Source organism: Anguilla anguilla, chromosome 11 (genome assembly GCF_013347855.1).
Source record: "Anguilla anguilla isolate fAngAng1 chromosome 11, fAngAng1.pri, whole genome shotgun sequence".
Classification (NCBI taxonomy): domain Eukaryota; kingdom Metazoa; phylum Chordata; class Actinopteri; order Anguilliformes; family Anguillidae; genus Anguilla; species Anguilla anguilla.
In genome coordinates, this window is record NC_049211.1 from 35,709,321 (window position 1) to 35,728,337 (window position 19,017).

At 48.3% G+C, this 19,017-nt stretch overlaps 1 protein-coding gene across 3 annotated transcripts in view; it reads left to right on the forward strand.

Annotated features, from left to right (window-relative positions):
• LOC118207712 (low-density lipoprotein receptor-related protein 1-like) overlaps window positions 1–19,017 on the forward strand; it is a 141,962-nt gene that overhangs the window by 14,145 nt on the left and 108,800 nt on the right. For all 3 annotated transcript variants that reach the window (XM_035381580.1, XM_035381577.1, XM_035381578.1), the window contains exon 2: window positions 3,061–3,183. In XM_035381580.1, the coding sequence (XP_035237471.1) occupies window positions 3,061–3,183 (123 nt within the window). The remainder of the gene's footprint in view (window positions 1–3,060; window positions 3,184–19,017) is intronic.

Consider the following 19,017-nt stretch of genomic DNA (forward strand, 5'->3'; position numbering starts at 1 on the left):
AAATGCATCACAAGATCACACGCAAGCTGCAAGGCCTTGCTGCTGATTGGCTGTCGGATCGACACCCACTCGGTAGATCTCAGTGGTGATATTTTTCTGCAAACTTTTTACGTGGCTGCTGGAGGCCAGCCCTGCTCCAAGCATCCATCTTGAAAGAATAAATCTGAACACAGGGCCAACAGATGGCCGCTTAATTACAGAGTGACAAAAGCAAGGCAATTCTCGTTTATCTGAAGGAGTGCCTTCTGACGGATGAGGTGCTCGTGTGCAATCATTCATAGCGGAAGCAGGGTTTTCCCTTGCCGTTTCCTCTCACTGTAGACGCAAACCACAAAAACAGAAACATTGAGGGGAGAAGGGGGACAGTCTACACCTCCACCACCTCCATTCCACCACCTCCTCCACCACCTCAATTCCCCTTCCGCTTCCTCCTCCACCACCTCCATTCCACCACATAGTCCTTCAGTACTATGTCCACGCTCCCCAACTCCCACTCTATTCCATATGCTCCCCAACCCTTACAGCTTGAGTATGCACACACACACACACACACACACACACACACAGAACCGGACCCGTGTGATATGTACCTTTTCTTTAAACAACCCCCCCCCCCCCCATCTCCCTTCGTTTCTGTTTTGAGAACCGTTGGGAGATTTTGTGACCTCAACTTTACGTGAGAAAACCATGATGCTGTTTGACCTTCAGCTGTGACCTTTGAATACAGCAGACTATTTGGCTGCTGTATATATAAGAAAACGTGGGTATTATGATTTTTGTTTTAACTAGCAGCACTTGGTGGCTTTGAAACAGTTCAGTGTGCAATGAAATTAGTTCAGAGGAAGCTTTACTGGTTCGAAATGAGGGTAGGTATGGAAAGGGTCTTTAAAGCTGTAAGTGACCCCCCCCTTGCTTAGCTGTGTCTTAGCCCAGGGTGTCTCATGTGGTTTTGACATGTTTGCAGCTGGCGGGCCATGCTCAGAGGTGGGGAGGGGGGGTGTGTTCTGTGCTGGGGGGGCGTGCTTAGAGATTGGGGGGCCATGCTCAGAGCTGGGGGGTCGTGCTGGGCCCTGGGCTGTGGCCCTTCCTCCGCTGGGTCTCTGTCTTTGGCGACACTGCGGGGCTTGGCGAAGGCGCCGGCCTTAGTGCCATTAATCTCCGGTGTTTTCCACCCGTGCCTCCAGGCAGCCCGCGGTTTCCTGGCCCTCGGCCTGGTGCCTTCCACCGTCGGGGGGGTGCGGTAATTAAAGCCTGCTCCTGAAGTGCAGGACGGAGCGCTGGCTGGGTGACCCTCTCGTTCCGAAGACCGCCGCCCGCCCGCCCGCCCGCCCGCTCCGTGTGAAGGGCTCGCTGCCCTGGGGATCTGGCGCTAGCCTGCCCCGCTGCCTAACCCTCACAACGAAGGGCTGGCCTAAATCTCCTGGCCCGTGGGGACTGTGGGGACGTGACTGCGGCGATACAGGATGTCCCCGCCCCCCCCCCCCCTCGGCCTGGCCTGCCAAATGTGCGGCAGGGGGGAGGGATTGGGGAGGGATTGGGGGGGAGGGACTGGGGAGGGATTGGGGGGGGGGGATAGGGTCCCACGATACCCTCCTCGAGCAGAGATGTGTGAAAGTGCTGACACTCTTGCAGCGGGGAAACACCATATTAGCCGTTTTTTACGCTGCTTGCAAAGGTTAGCGGGTTAGCGGGTTAGCGGAGGTGTACAGACCTGCAGAGAGCGCTGATGACACGGCGGAGAGCTCTGCTCTTCCTCTGGAGAGGGGCAAGGGCCGACCCACCGGGCACTGGGGAATGTTCCGGAGCGCCGCGGGACCGTACGGCTACGCTGCGACGAACCTGATCGGTCTGCGCCGACATCCCGCCTAGAAACACCGCCCTGGTCACCGGCCATCGGTAAACGGAACGTAGACACTTTTTTGTGTTCGTTTTGGTAAGATTGGCAAAGCTTTTTTTTGTGTTTTGTGTACTTCCAAAGACGCCTCATGGTTTATAAAAACCGAGAGTTTGATGAGCGGGCCCCTGGTTGATAACCCAGGTTGTAGAGCGTAGATGGGCCCCTCGGTCTGGGGTCAGATCTGGACTCCGCCCGTGCTGACTCTGGCTCTTGCGTTGCTGCGCCCCCTGTTGGTCCATCAGGTGCCTGCAAGTGTGCCAGTTAAGCTGCAGGTGAGGTTTCTTCTTCTGACTCGTGTCTTTCTGAACCCGACTTGCGAACTGTGGTGTGATAACTGGCGGCTGACATCATGTCCTTTGGACGACAGTGAGTCCTTGTGTACGCTCTCCTAAAGTGATAGCAGAGGTTGACCAATGATAACATTATGATTGGCCATTACAAAATCGTGGAAAAAGGTTTGGGTAAGAACATTTCTTTGAATGAAAAAGCTGTTATTGGGGCCTGGAAGTGTGGATCGGTGGTCATTACTCTCATAAAAATCAGCAGTGGTTTTGCTACGGCTGCCGAGCTAGCCAATAGCCGTAGTGATAAACGGTAGTGTTGAAATGTGGTGTCTTAATGAGGTCTCTGTGTCTGTTTGGGTATGACGCTAGCAGTGAACTTGAGGTGAACCCCCCTCAACCCCCCCCCAGCCCATACACACATACATACACAGACATGTCAAGTGTAGGCCGTGAGTGAAGAAGCCTGTCTGGGGGGAGGGGGGCAGCCTGTCTGGGGAGGGGGGGGGGGGACAGCAGACTGCTGACACCAGCAGTATGTGTCTGACGCCGCTGCTGCCGCGGATGATGTTCTGGAGAAGTGGGCTAGATGATATCTGCAGTACGGCAGCTTGTAACTGCTGTGGTTAGTGAACTCTGCCTAACCTGTGGCTTGACCCTTTCGATTGGACTTTCCCACAAACCCTTGAACAAACTTCACTTGGAGCTCAAAATATATTGGAGGGCTTCTGTTTGGGCGGTTTTAGGCCCACAGGAATGTGTTTTCGGGACCCGTTAATGGATGCTCGGAAGTTCCAGCTGAGCGCCTTTTTTTTTTTTGGTTTTTAGCACTTCCTGTTGCAAGATGTGCCCTTGTGTCTCAGTGCCTGCCTTCTCTTTCAGCTTTGAAGACCTGCAGCCCCAAGCAGTTTGTGTGTAAGGACCAGGTCACCTGCATCTCCAAGGGGTGGCGCTGTGATGGCGAAAAGGACTGTCCGGATGGCTCGGACGAGTCCCCTGATGTCTGTAAGTCCGGCTTTTTGGTGCTACTCGCCACTACTGACAAGAGAGTGGCAGTTTGTGAGACACAAAAATGGGTGTAACCAAAATTTCTTGCTGTCCACGACTACCTCATTAAAGCCAAAGTATTCCTTTGCTTTGGAGAGAGGAGCCTTTGATTGGTTGGAGCTGAGATTCACAAAATAAGGGAGCTTTGCCTATTGTAGGGTTCACAAAGCTTTACTCTTCCAACAACTAACATCTCACCTACAGCCAGTCACCAGTACCAACAGCCAGTCACCACACCTACAGCCACTCACCTCACCTACAGCCAGTCACCACACCAACAGCCAGTCACCACACCTACAGCCACTCACCACACCTACAGCCAGTCACCACACCAACAGCCAGTCACCACACCTACAGCCAGTCACCACACCTACAGCCACTCACCACACCAAGAGCCACTCACCACACCTACAGCCACTCACCACACCTACAGCCAGTCACCACACCAACAGCCAGTCACCACACCTACAGCCAGTCACCACACCTACAGCCACTCACCACACCTACAGCCACTCACCACACCTACAGCCACTCACCACACCTACAGCCACTCACCATACCTACAGCCACTCACCACACCTACAGTCACTCACCACACTAACAGCCGCTGACCTGACTAAACCTCAGCTTTGCTGAATTTTCATTCTAAGTTTAATTAGTGGGCCACTCCCCCTAATCAAAACATTACAGCATCTTTCAAACACAATATTTGGATAAATGGCCGATAAACGAGGAATGAGTTTACTTTGTGGTTTATGACTTTGTTAAGAAAGTGACTCATTCAGTTTTACTGTAAATATTCATCTCAAAACCTGGCATTATTCCAAACAGCATGCATCAGCAGATTGGGTGTACATTTTTCAAAAGGAGGTCTTTTTAAATGGTCAAATTGGACAATTGCTCGCTACTGCTTTCTCACTGCCTCTGGTGCTTACTGTACCTATGCTAGCTATAACCATACCTATGTCTTACTGAGCCAGTAGCAGTTTTTCTCAGCAGTTTTGATGCTGTAAATGGGTCCTGAGAGTAGGGAGTGACTGCTTTAATTCAGTCTCTCAGAAATGCGTGACAGGTTGTAACCTGATTTCCTGCTGTGTGTGTGTGTGTGTGTGTGTGTAGTGGGGGTTGGATTGGGGGGGGGGGACTGGAGCAGTCATATGGATTTGTTGCTTTGAGAGAGAATAGCAGTATGGATTAGTTGCTAGGTAACTAGATTAGCATCCATAGCTCTCCATGTTCAGCCATTGAGCAAGGTGCTTATCTTAAATTGTTTTGATGAATACAGATGCTGCATGAATGGGGGAGGGTGTATAGTGTATGCTCTGTGGGTTGCTGCTGACTTCATAATTCCGTTGCTAAATAATTTGAGTTTAATGTGGGGTTCTGCGCCAGAGAATCTCAGTGTTTAGTCTGTCTGTCAGGCAATTAATCCACATGCTCTCGCTCTCCAAAAGCCCCCCGGACTTCTGTTGTGTGATGTCACTGGTCACCTGGTGCGTGATGTCACTGGTCACCGAACGCTATGGCTTATTTTTTTTGAGTCTGTTATCGTGTTGTTAGTTTCCTGAGCAAACACTGGTACTCGGAGTGAGTAGCGCTGCTTCTCCCGTGTCTTGACGGTAAAGATCTGGATATTAGCTGGAGCAGGTCAGATTAAGGGAGCCTGGCTCGCGGGAGCGATGGGTTTGCGGTGTTTAGTCTGGGTCGTCTCTTTAATGGCCATTTTGTCGCCGGGCGCTCTGTGTCCCACGTGGCTCACTCAGGGCCCTCTGAACGCTCAGTGGGCCTTCACCCCTTCTTACCCGCTCTGTAATGACGGTGTGTGTGTGTGTGTGTGTGTGTGTGTGTGTGCGTGAGTGTGTGTGAGAGTGTGAGTGTGTGAGTGTTTGAGAGTGTGTGTGTGCGCGCGCGTGTGCGTGTGTGAGAGTGTGTGAGTGCGAGAGTGCGTGAGTGCAAGAGTGCGTGAGAGCGTGAGTGTGTGTGGCCACATCATCAGCTTGGCTGATACCGAGCTTTGGGCTGTTACTTATTTGCTGCGTACAGAACGTAGAGACTTTCTAATTCCAGTCACAGAAAATCACTTGCTGCAGTTCTAAGTCGTCCTTTCTTTCTGGCGGCCAGTAGAGCTGGCTGGCCCTGTTGTCTCTCTCTCCCATTCTCCCATTCTCTCTCCCTTCTCGCTCCATCTCTTCCATTCTCTCTTTTTGCTCTCTCTTTCCATCTCTCCATTTCCCCTTTTTCCTTTTCTGCCTCCATCTTCCTCTTTCCATGTCCCCCCACTCCATCTCTTTCTTTCTCTCACTCTTTCTGTGTCTCTCTCTGTTGCAATCCTCAGTATTTGCCAAGACCCAAGTGTGAGCCAGCCTGGCTGACTCTGCCACTTTTCTTTAGTTTTCTGGAAGTTTCTCTGAGATGGGATTCAACTGCTGTTTTTCCTCCCTCTCCCAGCCCAGAAAGCTCATTTTCAGACAGAGTAGCTATGAGGTAAAAACAAAAAAAAAAAGAACAGATTAACTGCAAAATAAATGCACACATGCACACATACACAGACACACACGCACGTGCACACACACATACAAACACTCACGTGTACACAGTTTTTTCAGTCTGTTTCAGTCTTTGATTATTTTCACCCAATGACTGAGATTTGAAACATCGCTCATTCAAGAAGGAAATGCAAGCCTACTCATTCCTGGAACTAATCATCCTGTAATCCTTCTGCTACTTCCTGTAGGTCTCAACAATCTCAGTTTAACATTATCCAGTTTTACCCTGGATTTACTCTTTCTCCACTGCTTAGTGTCTTTCCACTACATACCCAGTCTCCACTACTTACTCTGTCTGTACTACCTACTCTATCTCTTCTGCTCACTCAATGTCCACTACTTACTCTATCTGTACTACTTACTCTTGCTCTACTGTTTATTCTACCATTTCGTCTGTCTCTGCTATTTATTCTAATGTCCTCCACTGATCGTCTTGCAAAAACAGCTGACTCATATGACAGATGGGAAGAAATAAGATCTCATATGGGTGTAAATATTACATCTTGGATATGTTCAAACAGACTGCAGATTCCAAATTCTAATATTCCACACTAAAGTATATCTGAACCTGAATATTCTGTTCTTCTAACTGAAAATGTTCTTCTGTTTGTATATTTTGCCAAAGCTGGCTTCCTGGCATGGTACTCTGGTGAAGGGATCGGCCCCAACACCTGGGTATGGTTCTTCAGCCTTCACAACACAGGCCCACTTCCCCACCCTCACTTTCTGTAAGAGCTGAGATGCACAGTCAGGAGCTCTGAGGGGGACAAACAGGAACACACTGTGACGGTGTCTCAATACGAATGCAGCAGCCTCACCGCCTTCATCCTCAGAAGGGAGCTCCCTCTGAAGGTAGCGTCCTAACGGTAAAGGAACCTCAAAAGGCTACGAATTTGGGACGCACTTTGTAGGCGTAGACTTTGTAGGAGTGACGTCACAGAGAGTTCACGAAACCAACGCGAGATCAGTGTTCATGTAGAGGGCATCGCTGGAGTGCACATAATTCAGCTACATGCTCTGTGTGTAGACACGAGGGTGGAACAAGGAACAGGAAGAGTAAAAGTAGGTCCCGGATTCTAAAACCGAATCGATATACAGTAAGCAGAAAGTGCATTTGTGTATTATCTTGTGCATGAGGAGAGATTTCCAGCACTCCTGTCTGTGCTTGCCAAACAGAGCTCGATTTAAATTTGGATTCTCCTCATTCAGTTTGGTCGCCAAGACAGGCACGCTTTTCATTTGTGTTCAGTGCAGTAACTGGCTGTGATGTGCAGTGTTCAGTGCAGTAACTGGCTGTGAGGGGCAGTGTTCAGTGCAGTAATTGGCTGACGGGCAGTGTTCAGTGCAGTAACTGGCTGTGCTGGGCAGTGTTCAGTGCAGTAACTGGCTGTGATGGGCAGTGTTCAGTGCAGTAACTGGCTGTGACGGGCAGTGTTCAGTAGTAACTGGCTGTGATGGGCAGTGTTCAGTGCAGTAACTGGCTGTGAGGGGCAGTGTTCAGTGCAGTAACTGGCTGTGATGGGCAGTGTTCAGTGCAGTAACTGGCTGTGATGGGCAGTGTTCAGTGCAGTAACTAGCTGTGATTGGGCAGTGTTCAGTGCAGTAACTGGCTGTGATGGGCAGTGTTCAGTGCAGTAACTGAAAGGGTTTCTCAGAGCTCCCAAAGACAGCCAAAGCCAGAACAATCCTGGCGTCATCTTTACAAAACGCCCTGAGACGGAAACACGTCTGTCCTCTCTCTCTTTCTCTTTCTCTCTCTCTTTCTCTCTCTCTCTGTTTATCCCCCTCCCTTACTTCCTCATGCAGCTGTTTGACTTGGATTGATGGTTGAAATTGTTTAATATATCATTGCAGATACCAGGAATGTAGGAATGTCTTCATAAACAACAGGTTCATTGGCACAGCTCAATTTAAAACATGCATTAAACAAGTGTTTATAAAGTCAGAATGACTACCAGTTAACTTTATTCACTTAAAATGGGCTGTAGCTACAAATGCTCTGTGTTGCATCAACCAACAGGCTGTCCGTACTGTTAGCTATTTTTAACTGTATTAAAACCTGCTCTTGTTTCTTGCCAGGCTTTTCACTCGTTTATTTTCCTTCGGTGTGTGTTCAAGCTGTGAGGTCATCAGTATGCATTGATAAGACCTTACAATGTAGCCCAGTGGTGGAATTTGAGGCAGACCGGTTTCGAAAGCAGAACTGGTGGGCACGTTGCCAGTCTGCGGGGGCATAGCTCTTGAATCCCGTTTCCATTTTCTGCGTTCGCCCATGGCGCAGTACGCCCGCGAGATGGTGGATGCTTTCCGGCGTCTGGCGGCGATTGTGTGAGGGTTGCTTATGGGTGAGGTGCTGGGGGCTGGGTGGGGGGTTATCAGGCCCCTCCCCATCAGAGCAGATTATCAGTTCCGCGGTTCTGCCTCGGCTGGCCGAAGACGCGCTGCTGTTGCAGACGCTGTCTTACCTGGGGGAGTTCCAGTGCTTCGGCGGTACTTCTGTCAGCCTGGGAGCCGGTGTGGGGTTTGGTCCCTTTTCGTCGCGTACAGTAGCTCTGCCCACAGTGGCTGTGAGTCTCCTGGGACAGGGAGGGGCTTATCCATGGCCCGCATCGGGAACGTCTACGTTTAAAAAAAAAAAAAAAAACAAACAAAAAACTAGCAAACGCGGTCGCTGCATGTGGACCTCTGTCCTGGGCATGAGTAAGACGGCATTGTTGTGTCTTATTTCCCTTGCAGCAGTGTCTCTTCTTCAGCGCTATTAAATATCACGTCATCAGCTTGAGAAGGAAAACTTGGCTGTGGAGTTGGAAAGTGGAACATAACTTAGGCTAATCTGCAAATTAGTGAGGGCATCTTTCGTGCAAAAGGCAGACTAATTTAACTGAATAGCTAGTCTGCATTTGAGTTAGTTAGAAAGCTGTGGGAAAAAAAAATGATTTTCAGCTTGTTTACTTGGACAGCTATGCAAGCTGTAGGCCTAACAACTTGTTAAGCAATATAGTTAAATTTTGGAACATTTGGTCGCTGAAGCAATTCGTGCTAACTCAACGCCAGCCTAGTAGCAATGTGGGCTACGACACGTAGAAAAAGAACCGCATCCATTGGGGTCTCTCTCTGCGTGTCGTAAATTTCGGGAAATTCCGAAGCAGGGGATTCATTTCTCCTCCATTTGGGCCGGAAAGTCTTGTTCTGGAAAACGATCTTCCTTTCGTAGGATTGGTTTGTGCACAGGCTGGATGTAAAATTTTTTTTTTTTGTTGCATGTATGAATAGCGCGGTACTCGCGATTCGTAGCGCTGCTATCGACGCTAGCCTTGTCGCCTCGTCTCCATTGGAATTGAACGACTTCTGGTCGGACTGGTGTGGGAATGGTGCTTTCGGTGTAAATCCAGCATCGCGCGAAACAGACCCGTCGCTTACGGGCAAGCTGAGGGTGCCGGGCTCGCCGACTCAGAATGCCGTGCCCCCGCTCCCCCACCCACCCCAAATAAATGAATAATTCATACATAAAATAAATCAGATCCTTTTCATTATAAAACCGCGATCACAATTTAATCCCTGGTTTGCAATCGTAGTCTCACTGCCTCGCCCCCCCTGCCCACCGTTCTGCGATCACAGTCTCACCCCCCCCCCCCCACTCTACCACTCGTTCATAGAATCTTAGTCTGGGTGCAAAATACCTCTTTGAATTCTTTCATATTCCTATGAAAAGCTCCATGAAACACGCTGCTGTTCCATTGTAGGACGTTACGGAATTCCTAGGTATTAAAGTCATTGCAGTGCTCCTGGACGTAGATCCGGAGGGGGAGGGGGGGGGAAGATACGCCTCCCCTTCCACAACTTTGGGGAAGCATTAAATGGTCTATTCAAATGTTGTATTATTGGGTTGTGCTTTTAGTCCCCCCCCCCCCCCCCCCCCCCCCGAAAAAAAAGAAAAAAAAATGTAATTAATTTAAACATCCTAAAGAAATTTTCTTGTTTGTTGTCCTCGTCAAACTTCAGATGAGATCCATGTCTGGTCACTACGTTCCACCAGAGTTTCACTTCGTTGTTCGTAACTTTGAATCACAGCTTCCTTTGCTGTGTTCTTCAAAAATAGTGAGTTCTGCGGTCTCTTAAATGAAGGAATTTTACTTTCTTTTACGCTGCAGGTCACAAAAATGTATCCGGCTGCATAATTGATAGCAAATGTGTTTACTGTGTGCGGAATTTATCAGCACATCTTTGGACGTTTTTTTTTTTTTTTTTTAAGTTTTTGTTTTGTTTTCGAGAATCTTCGCTGCGCAGCACGACCTATTCGCTCGCCAATCTGGTTTTCATTATCTTTGCTCCCTCTCCCCGCTCAAGACATTCCGGTGACCTACTTTGACTCCTGCCAGATTTTGGAGAGCTCCGCTCGTTTTCTGCGTGCTGGCGGGGTCAAATCGGCTCACGAGCACGCGGATCTGCAGGAACGGGAGTCGGGCCGACGTCCTCTGAAGCTACGGCTCGTGGATGTTCGCAAGCTGTCTAGAGCGCACAGAAGCACCCGCTTTGTTCGCTTACACTGTTACGTGACTTGCGTGCTGTGTCACGACCATTCTGGGTGATGACGTTTCACTGTAAATCTGCATTTAAAAAGAATTTGTAAGGCAGCTGAGAGCAACGATCGTTATCGTTCAAGGTAATGTTTTTGCAGTTGTTTGTTTGTGACCAGATCTGCCCATCTGTGTTTTGTGTTACATGCATGCCTGTGTGCATGTGTGTGGAAGATTAAGAGGAAGTGAGTCATTGGACAGAGCAGACTGATAGAGCGATGGGCAAGGTTGAGGAATGGAGAGATAGAGGAATAGACAGATTTAAGGATAGAGAAGTAGAGAGCTGGATAAGTGCAGGCAGCTGTCCCAGCCAAAAGCAATGTACATAAATCAGAGGAGAGTTACAGATGACAGAATCAGGGGCATCAAGGCAGTAAAACAGACTGATTTATACAGTGGAGGAAGACCCAAGGCGTGAGAGTGAGTGAGTGAGTGAGTGAGTGAGTGAGTGAGTGAGTGAGTGAGTGAGTGAGTGAGTGAGTGAGTGAGTGAGTGAGTTAGTCAGTCAGTCAGTCAGTCAGTCAGTCAGTCAGTCAGTCAGTCAGTCAGTCACACAGACGTAATTCAATTCATATAAGTATTATTGGCATGACTGCACATCAGCATAGTATTGCCAACGCAACTGTTTGCATTAACCCCTTAAAACCCACTTAAAATCCTGGGTTTTTTGTAAGAGTCCCCCCTGTCTTAAATAAACCCATCTCCAAAATTATATCCAGTGCAAACATGGTTCAAAGCTTGACATAAAGAGGACATTTGTACCAAAATGACCAAATCCCAGTCTGTAAACATACAAGACATATTTATTATTCAGGACATATTTATAAACAAGAAAGAAATCCAAAAATCTTTTTGCATTTTCTTTTTTCTCTAGTGATTATATGTACTTTTGATACTGGATAAAACCATTATTTTCCCAGTCATACCCCAGGATGTTTACAACACTATGAAAAAACTTTGGAGTGGACTGCACAAAGCAGTAAAATTTGACCTGCGTTTTCCCAAAGGTGGGCACTAAGCTCCTGAAAACCTCTCCAAATGGCACCAAACCTCTCCAAATTGGAATGTTGTGTATATCTTTTTTCCCAGCCATATTCAGCTTCCAGATGCTAATTCCATTGAGGGTGGTTCCCTCTGGAACCCCACAAACCAAATATTCTTTATTTATCCATTCTGCCTTTTTGACTAAGCCATTTTGGAGAGCTACTATGTACAAAATCAGCACCCAGACCGCTTGTCAGCAGTAAACCTTCCGATCACAACAGAGTGAGAGCTCACAAGGAGAAAAATGACAAAAATATAAAATCTAATCGAGTATTAGCAGTTGTCTCCAGTGGTTTTACCAATCGAGACAGGGTGTTTTGCATCAAAGTGTGAAGAGTCTAAGCTTTACAACAGTGCAGGTGTTATAGCAGTACACCTTGAATCAGTGACCGATGAAACCAATAACTTGCAAGAATACTATTTTTAGAAGCCTGCGTCTAATTGGGGTTTAAGAAATTAAACAACGATAGCAGCAACAAGAACTGTATAAACAATAATAATGCAAATGGTAGGGTGTTTGCACCCTCAGCAGTGCGTGTGCGGTGGGGGGGCATTGTTAAAGAATATAATGGTAATGAACAGCAATGACTGTAATAATGACCATATAAGGCACTTCCTGTGAGAGACTGTTGTCCCTGACCTGGCGACAGTGTGATGTCAGAGTTGCCTGTTCACTGTCCCTCAGGCTGTGGGACACTGTCACATGCTGTGCAGCCTGCGATGCTGTGGGTCCTTCCCCCATAAGACTGATAATCTGTTTATGTTAGTCATTTCTTTAAATTTAGGGGGAGATATTTCATTAAAAAAATAAAATAAAAAAAAATAAAAAATATATATATACATATTTCTTTCAAATTTCCCTTTTTGAGGTTCTATTGATTGCGCAGATGTAAACCAAATTGTCATTCCCCCTGAGTCCTTGCCTTGGGTAACCTTGTTAAATTTTACTGAGTTTACTACCAGTTCTTTGTAAGCCACTTGGTCAGCTTGGCACCATGTCTTCAGTAAGATTACTACACGCACATCTCTTATTTGTTTAATGAAATCTTGGATTCAGCCGGCTGCCGAATGCTGAAGACTTTAGGTCCTGGATGTTCCACAAATAAATACCAAATTGTTCCATTGAATAGAGCTGATATATTTTCTCAGAAAATGAGAGAAACTTAAGAAGTTTTTTTTAATTTTTTAAATCAAATTAATAGTACAATATTTTCTTTTTATTTAAATTAACATTTGTCACCTTTGACATCATCAAAAGTGGTGATTTCATACAAAACAGAATGATGTCTGAAAACAAACTGGTTATCATCAAGCAATATAACCGTTACGCACCACATCAGGCCTTGTTCTAACCCAGAAATTTGTAAGGTTTTTTTTGGCCTCCCCACAACTCTACCTAGCCCATTAGGTGAGTGCATTTGAGGCTGTGTGAGTGCTGTATGTGCTCTCTCTCTCTCTCTGTCTCTTTTTCTCTTTCACTCTCTCTTTCTCCCTCCCTCACTTTTCCTTTCTAGTTTCTTCTCTCAGTCCATGCTGCTCCCTCTGTGATTATTCTCAGTCTCTCTCTCCCCTTCCCCTCTTTCTACCTGTCCTCTCCTTCCACTGTTACCACCCATGGCCTTTCTCTTTTCTGTCCCCCTCCCCCATCCTCTCTCTCTCTCTCTCCCCTTCCATACAACGATGCCCATTTTCTCCTGTTTTCTTTTCTTCCAACCTCTCCATCAGTCCCCCTCCCTGCCTGTCGACCTTTTCTTTGTCCGTTTTTTTTCTCTGTGACAGACTCCATCCCTCTCTTTCTCTGCCCTCTCTCTCTCTGCACCCCGGTCGCTCGTCCTGTTCGGAAAGTGCGTCTGCTACCAAATTTGCCACCTGGATTGAAGTCCCTTTGCGCCATGTCGCCACGGCAACCGGCAAACGATACAATTGTGACAGTAATCTATGAGCTCGATTCCAAAAACCAAGTAGCGCGCGTCCAATATGGCAGCGTCCTTCCCTGTGACGCTGTTGTGCGGTTTGAGCTTCTGAATGTTTCGCACAGACCTGAAACTGGCATCTCACGGTGCTTTGCAACATCTGTGGGCTTCAAGCTGCAAATGCACAGGAATTGCTTTGATGCTTTCTCTGCGTATGTCTGGGACTGTTTTAAATTAATTGAACAGTGAATGCTCCATGAGTGGCTAAGTCTATTTGCTCAACGTGAACAGGGGGGTACCGTTGTGCACTGTCAGATATAACAATGAACAAGAGTTTGCTTCAAATGGTCTCTTTATTAGAAGCAGAATGATGTTACATAACTGAATCTCATTGTTGTGGTAAAAAGGATTTAATTGGTGGCACAGAATCTACACAAAAAAGGTTCAGGACTGTTATCAATTTAAAAGTGATCCCCACTAACATCTCTCTCAGGCTGCTGCTGGCATTTTCTCTCCTTTTCTCTCTCTCTCTCTCCCTCTCTCCTTTTCTCCATCTTTTTTTCTTTCTCTCTCTCAAATTCAAAATGCTTCATTGCCATGAAATATATTTTTAACTATTGCTAAAGCGTACATGCAAAAATACAGAAATACGTTAGAACATGAACATAAATTGAACTGAACAATTTCTATATCTCATGACAACAAGCAACACTATTATTATTATTATTATTATTATTATTATTATTATTATTAATAATAATAATAATAATAATAATAATAATAATAATAATTGATTTTTTGGCATTATTATTCAATAATAATAATAATAATTAATTAATTAATTTGGTCAACCATTGTCCCTAAATTATGACAGGAAAATATATGCTTTGCTGCTATTGGAGCTGATCTCCTCGCATTAATTGTAGTTTCTTTTGCTTAACGCGTTCAGTAGATCTGTGAGTGTGTGCTGAGCCCTGTGACCTTGCTTAACGTGTTCAGTAGATCTGACCGCAGTAAGAGGGGAGGGACAGAAGGCTTCCGTGAAGCGTTGCGATGAACACATGATTGACGTTTCTTCATGTAGGGTAGCAATGCGCGGCAGGGAATCAAAGTTAAATGTTGTTAGGTGACCGTGTGAGTGAATAGATGTGCACACAGCGGGTGATGGAGCCTGCAGGGCCGGATGCGCTGTCTCGGGGGGGACAGAACGCTCCCGCTCAGAGGTCTGCATTGGGGCGGGATTCCCGCTGGTCCCGCGGGACTCTCAGAAATCTGTGCCGCAGCGGGAGGCACGTAGCCTACCAGCAGCGGCCTTGGAGGGCCCCGATTTCAGGGACAGGGCCGTAGACCCGCTCTGTGAGCTGGTGCCCTGGTGCTACTTAAAGGTGACCCCCCCCACTTTATAGCTAGAAGACAGAAGCGGAGGAAAATTCAGCGGCGCTGTTCCCTGTGTTTAGCGTCAGTGCGGGGTGATCCGCCGGTTCGTTAGAGTGATGTAATCGCCTCCGTCGGGACCTTCTGCCCGCTTCCCCCCCCCCCCCCCGCCGCCGCCGCGCTTCCGCACCCCTCCTGCAGCCCAGGCGCTTTGCGCTGTGCGCGCATCGCTAAGGGAGCGGAGACTAACGATGGCAAACGCGGGTTCTGAAAACCGGTCGGCTTTCGGAAGAGCGCTCGTTAGTCCGTGGCTCGCTACGTGAACCCTTTTTCAAAGTCACTCAGGTCTTTTCTTCCTGCCATCTTGACCCAAAAACGAGGTCAACTGGGCCAGCTCAGCATTTGTATATATATATATATATATGTGTGTGTGTGTGTGTGTGTGTATTGTGTGTGTATATAGGAACAGTGACGCCAACAAGTCTTGTTTTGACTTTTGGTAGAATTTGAAAAAAATTACTATGCGGTGAAAGTGTGGACTGTCAGCCTCAATTTGAGGGTGTTTGCATCCATATTGAGGGACTTTTTATACAAAGTCCCTCTCATTTCAGAATTGCATCATCAGCCATGTTATTTCTCACCCTGTTTGAACTACTGTCATAGCTCCGCATCGCCATACAAGTCCTCCTGCTGGGAGAATAAATTTACCTCAATAACCCACGTCTGCCAAAACCTTGTTTGGCCCGCTGGCACACCAGTCAACGTGCAGCAATTTGCCTGGATGCCAATGAAGCCCTTTCACTGTGTGATTAATATTACAATAAACGTAATCGGCTCATAATCCTCAGCCTAATCTCAGAACCTGTGGCTCTGAAATGCTTTGTTCGGTTTCCGTTGGTTTCTCTGCACAGTGAGTGCTTTCCGTGTCGCAGAAGCAGGGCCACGTGCCGTGAGAACGCGTGTTTCTTTCCTCCTTTCCGCCTTGTTTGCTCTGAGCCCGCGTTCTCCTTTCTGTGCTCATTAACTTAGCTGATGGCAGCGAAGCTGAAGAAAACGGCATGGTGCCAGAAGTGCTAACAGGCTCCACCATCGTTGGCCATCATAACCATGTTGGTGTATGGATTAGTCAGCCTGGTTCAGCTCTACAGTGGGAAAGGGCTATAATGAGCCAGTCTGGTTCAGCTCTACAGTGGGAAAGGGCTATAATGAGCCAGTCTGGTTCAGCACTGCAGTAAGAAAGGGCTATAATGAGCCAGCCTGGTTCAGCTCTACAATGGGAAAGGGGTATAATGAGCCAACCTGGTTCAGCTCTACAGTGGGAAAGGGCTATAATGAGCCAGCCTGGTTCAGCTCTACAGTGGGAAAGGGGTATAATGAGCCAGCCTGGTTCAGCTCTACAGTGGGAAAGGGCTATAATGAGCCAACCTGGTTCAGTTCTACAGTGGGAAAGGGCTATAATGAGCCAGTCTGGTTCAGCTCTACAGTGAGAAAGGGCTATAATGAGCCAGTCTGGTTCAGCTCTACAGTGGGAAAGGGCTATAATGAGCCAGCCTGGTTCCAGCTCTACAGTGGGAAAGGGCTATAATGAGCCAGCCTGGTCCAGCTCTACAGTGGGAAAGGGCTATAATGAGCCAGCCTGGTCCAGCTCTACAGTGGGAAAGGGCTATAATGAGCCAGCCTGGTTCAGCTCTACAGTGAGAAAGGGCTATAATGAGCCAGCCTGGTTCAGCTCTACAGTGGGAAAGGGGTATAATGAGCCAGCCTGGTTCAGCTCTACAGTGGGAAAGGGCTATAATGAGCCAGCCTGGTTCAACTCTACAGTGGGAAAGGGCTATAATGAGCCAGCCTGGTTCAGCTGTACAGTGGGAAAGGGCTATAATGAGCCAGCCTGGTTCAGCTCTACAGTGGGAAAGGGCTATAATGAGCCAGCCTGGTTCAGCTCTACAGTGGGAAAGGGCTATAATGAGCCAGCCTGGTTCAGCTCTACAGTGGGAAAGGGCTATAATGAGCCAGCCCGGTTCAGCTTTACAGTGGGAAAGGGCTATAATGAGCCAGCCTGGTTCAGCTCTACAGTGGGAAAGGGCTATAATGAGCCAGCCTGTTTCAGCTCTACAGTGGGAAAGGGCTATAATCAGCCAGCCTGGTTCAGCTGTACAGTGGGAAAGGGCTATAATGAGCCAGCCTGCTTCAGCTCTACAGTGGGAAAGGGCTATAATGAGCCAGCCTGGTTCAGCTCTACAGTGGGAAAGGGCTATAATGAGCCAGCCTGGTTCAGCTCTACAGTGGGAAAGGGCTATAATGAGCCAGCCCGGTTCAGCTTTACAGTGGGAAAGGGCTATAATGAGCCAGCCTGGTTCAGCTCTACAGTGGGAAAGGGCTATAATGAGCCAGCCTGGTTCAGCTCTACAGTGGGAAAGGGCTATAATGAGCCAGGCTGGTTCCAGCTCTACAGTGGGAAAGGGCTATAATGAGCCAGCCTGGTTCAGCTCTACAGTGGGTAAGGGCTATAATGAGCCAGCCTGGTTCAGCTCTACAGTGGGAAAGGGGTATAATGAGCCAGCCTGGTTCAGCTCTACAGTGGGAAAGGGGTATAATGAGCAAGCCTGGTTCAGCTCTACAGTGGGAAAGGGGTATAATGAGCCGGCCTGGTTCCAGTCTCCACACAGCTCCACCGGAGGCCCCAGATTCGGGTCGGCACATGATGGCCCTGATCAGCAGGCTTATGTCGCGGAGCTACAGCCCCCCCCGAACAATAGGTCTAAGAGGGCCCTGCGCTCAGCTCAGCCTCTCAGACACGTGACCGGCAGCGGCGTGGAGGGGCTTACAGGCCCGCAGATCGGCTGCACCCGCTGTTCTAATCCACGGCTTTGAGGAACGCCGCCTCTGGAGATTTCCGCAGGGGTGGGGTGGGGGGGGTCTAGGTCTGAGGAAAGAACTTAACTTACTCCACAGGAAGGGTGATATTGTGTGGAATTTTCCTTTTAATTACCTGTGTGTTTTCTTAATTTGAACGGCTGAATTGCGTGTTTTCGTAACGACGCGAGGTCGCGACGGGAGCGCGCTCAGTCAGCACGTGCAGCCTAAACCTTTTAACTGCGCTGTGTCTGTTGTGCAACGTCTTGTTTTCGAATTCGGATGAGCTACTCTCGTCAAAATATTTGGCTGGCGACTCTCCCGGAGAGTGATTGATGACGGTTATTTGATGCGGAAGGTAACAAACCGCAGTCCAGCCCAAGGCGCCGATGCCTCTTCTGATGCTATTCTATATAGCAGCTGTGCCTGTGAGCTTCTGTCCTCCTGGAAGTTTGAGGGACAGCAGGCATTGGATGGGCCTGGGTCTCTTTCTGCTCAAATGGTTGGTTGATACATGGAATAGGGGGGGAGGGGGGGGGGTCGTGTTTATGCAGTTTATGGGAGGCGGTGCTGGAAGCTGGAAAGTGTGGAGATTCTGCCGGCCTCAAGCCAGGTGAAGCTTCAAGGCGAAGCTTCAAGGCAAAGCTTCAGAATGAAGCATTACAGGGGCAGTGTGCTGCTTGGGCGTTGTGAGCGGGCATGACCAAGGGGGATTGAGGGAGATCGAGGGAGGTGCTGGGTCCATGCGTCAGCCTGCCGCACAGTAAACAAACATGAGCCATGGAAATCGAGAGAGATAATGAGGACATGGCCGAACGTGGCAGCGGCGACGTCCTCTGATGATTCGATCACGGCCTTTCTCCCCGAAAGAACTCCGGACAAAAGGCTCTTGCGTCAGCCGTGTCCAAGCAGTTTCTTTCCTCACTCTGAAATGTGGAGCCCCCCCTCCGAGCCGCTCAAAAGGACGCCCTTTCGCCCCGAGCCCTTTTCACGTCTCGGGACGGGAGAACTAGCCCCCCCCCCCCTCCCGGAGAGTGATGGAGCTCTTTTGGAAGAGGTCGGATGCCTGGCTGAAGATGGGGCGGTGAGACTCCCCGCCCAGCAGAGTGCCCCTTTAAACCTCGTTGTGTTGGCATTATTAATGCCCTCTCAGTCCGCTCCAGGGCAGAGGGCTCCGCGGGTGGAGCTTTACTCCGTTTCCTGTGAGGTGAACTTTTCTTTTGTTTTTTTGTTCGCCTCCCCCTTCCCCCTTTGTTTTTTTTTAATTTTTTTAGAAATGGGTCAGCAGATGTTTTAAATGGAGAGAAAGAGCAAGTGAGAGAGAGAGAAAGGGAAAGACAGAGGCAGAGAAGGAGAGAGAGGAGGGAAAATGTCAACCAAGACTAACAGTTTGCTTTGCTGTGTATGGGCTGAGAGAGAGAGAGAGAAAAATGGGGACATTAAGTTGAGTGTGATGCAGATAAAAAAGCAGTATTTTCCTGTTCT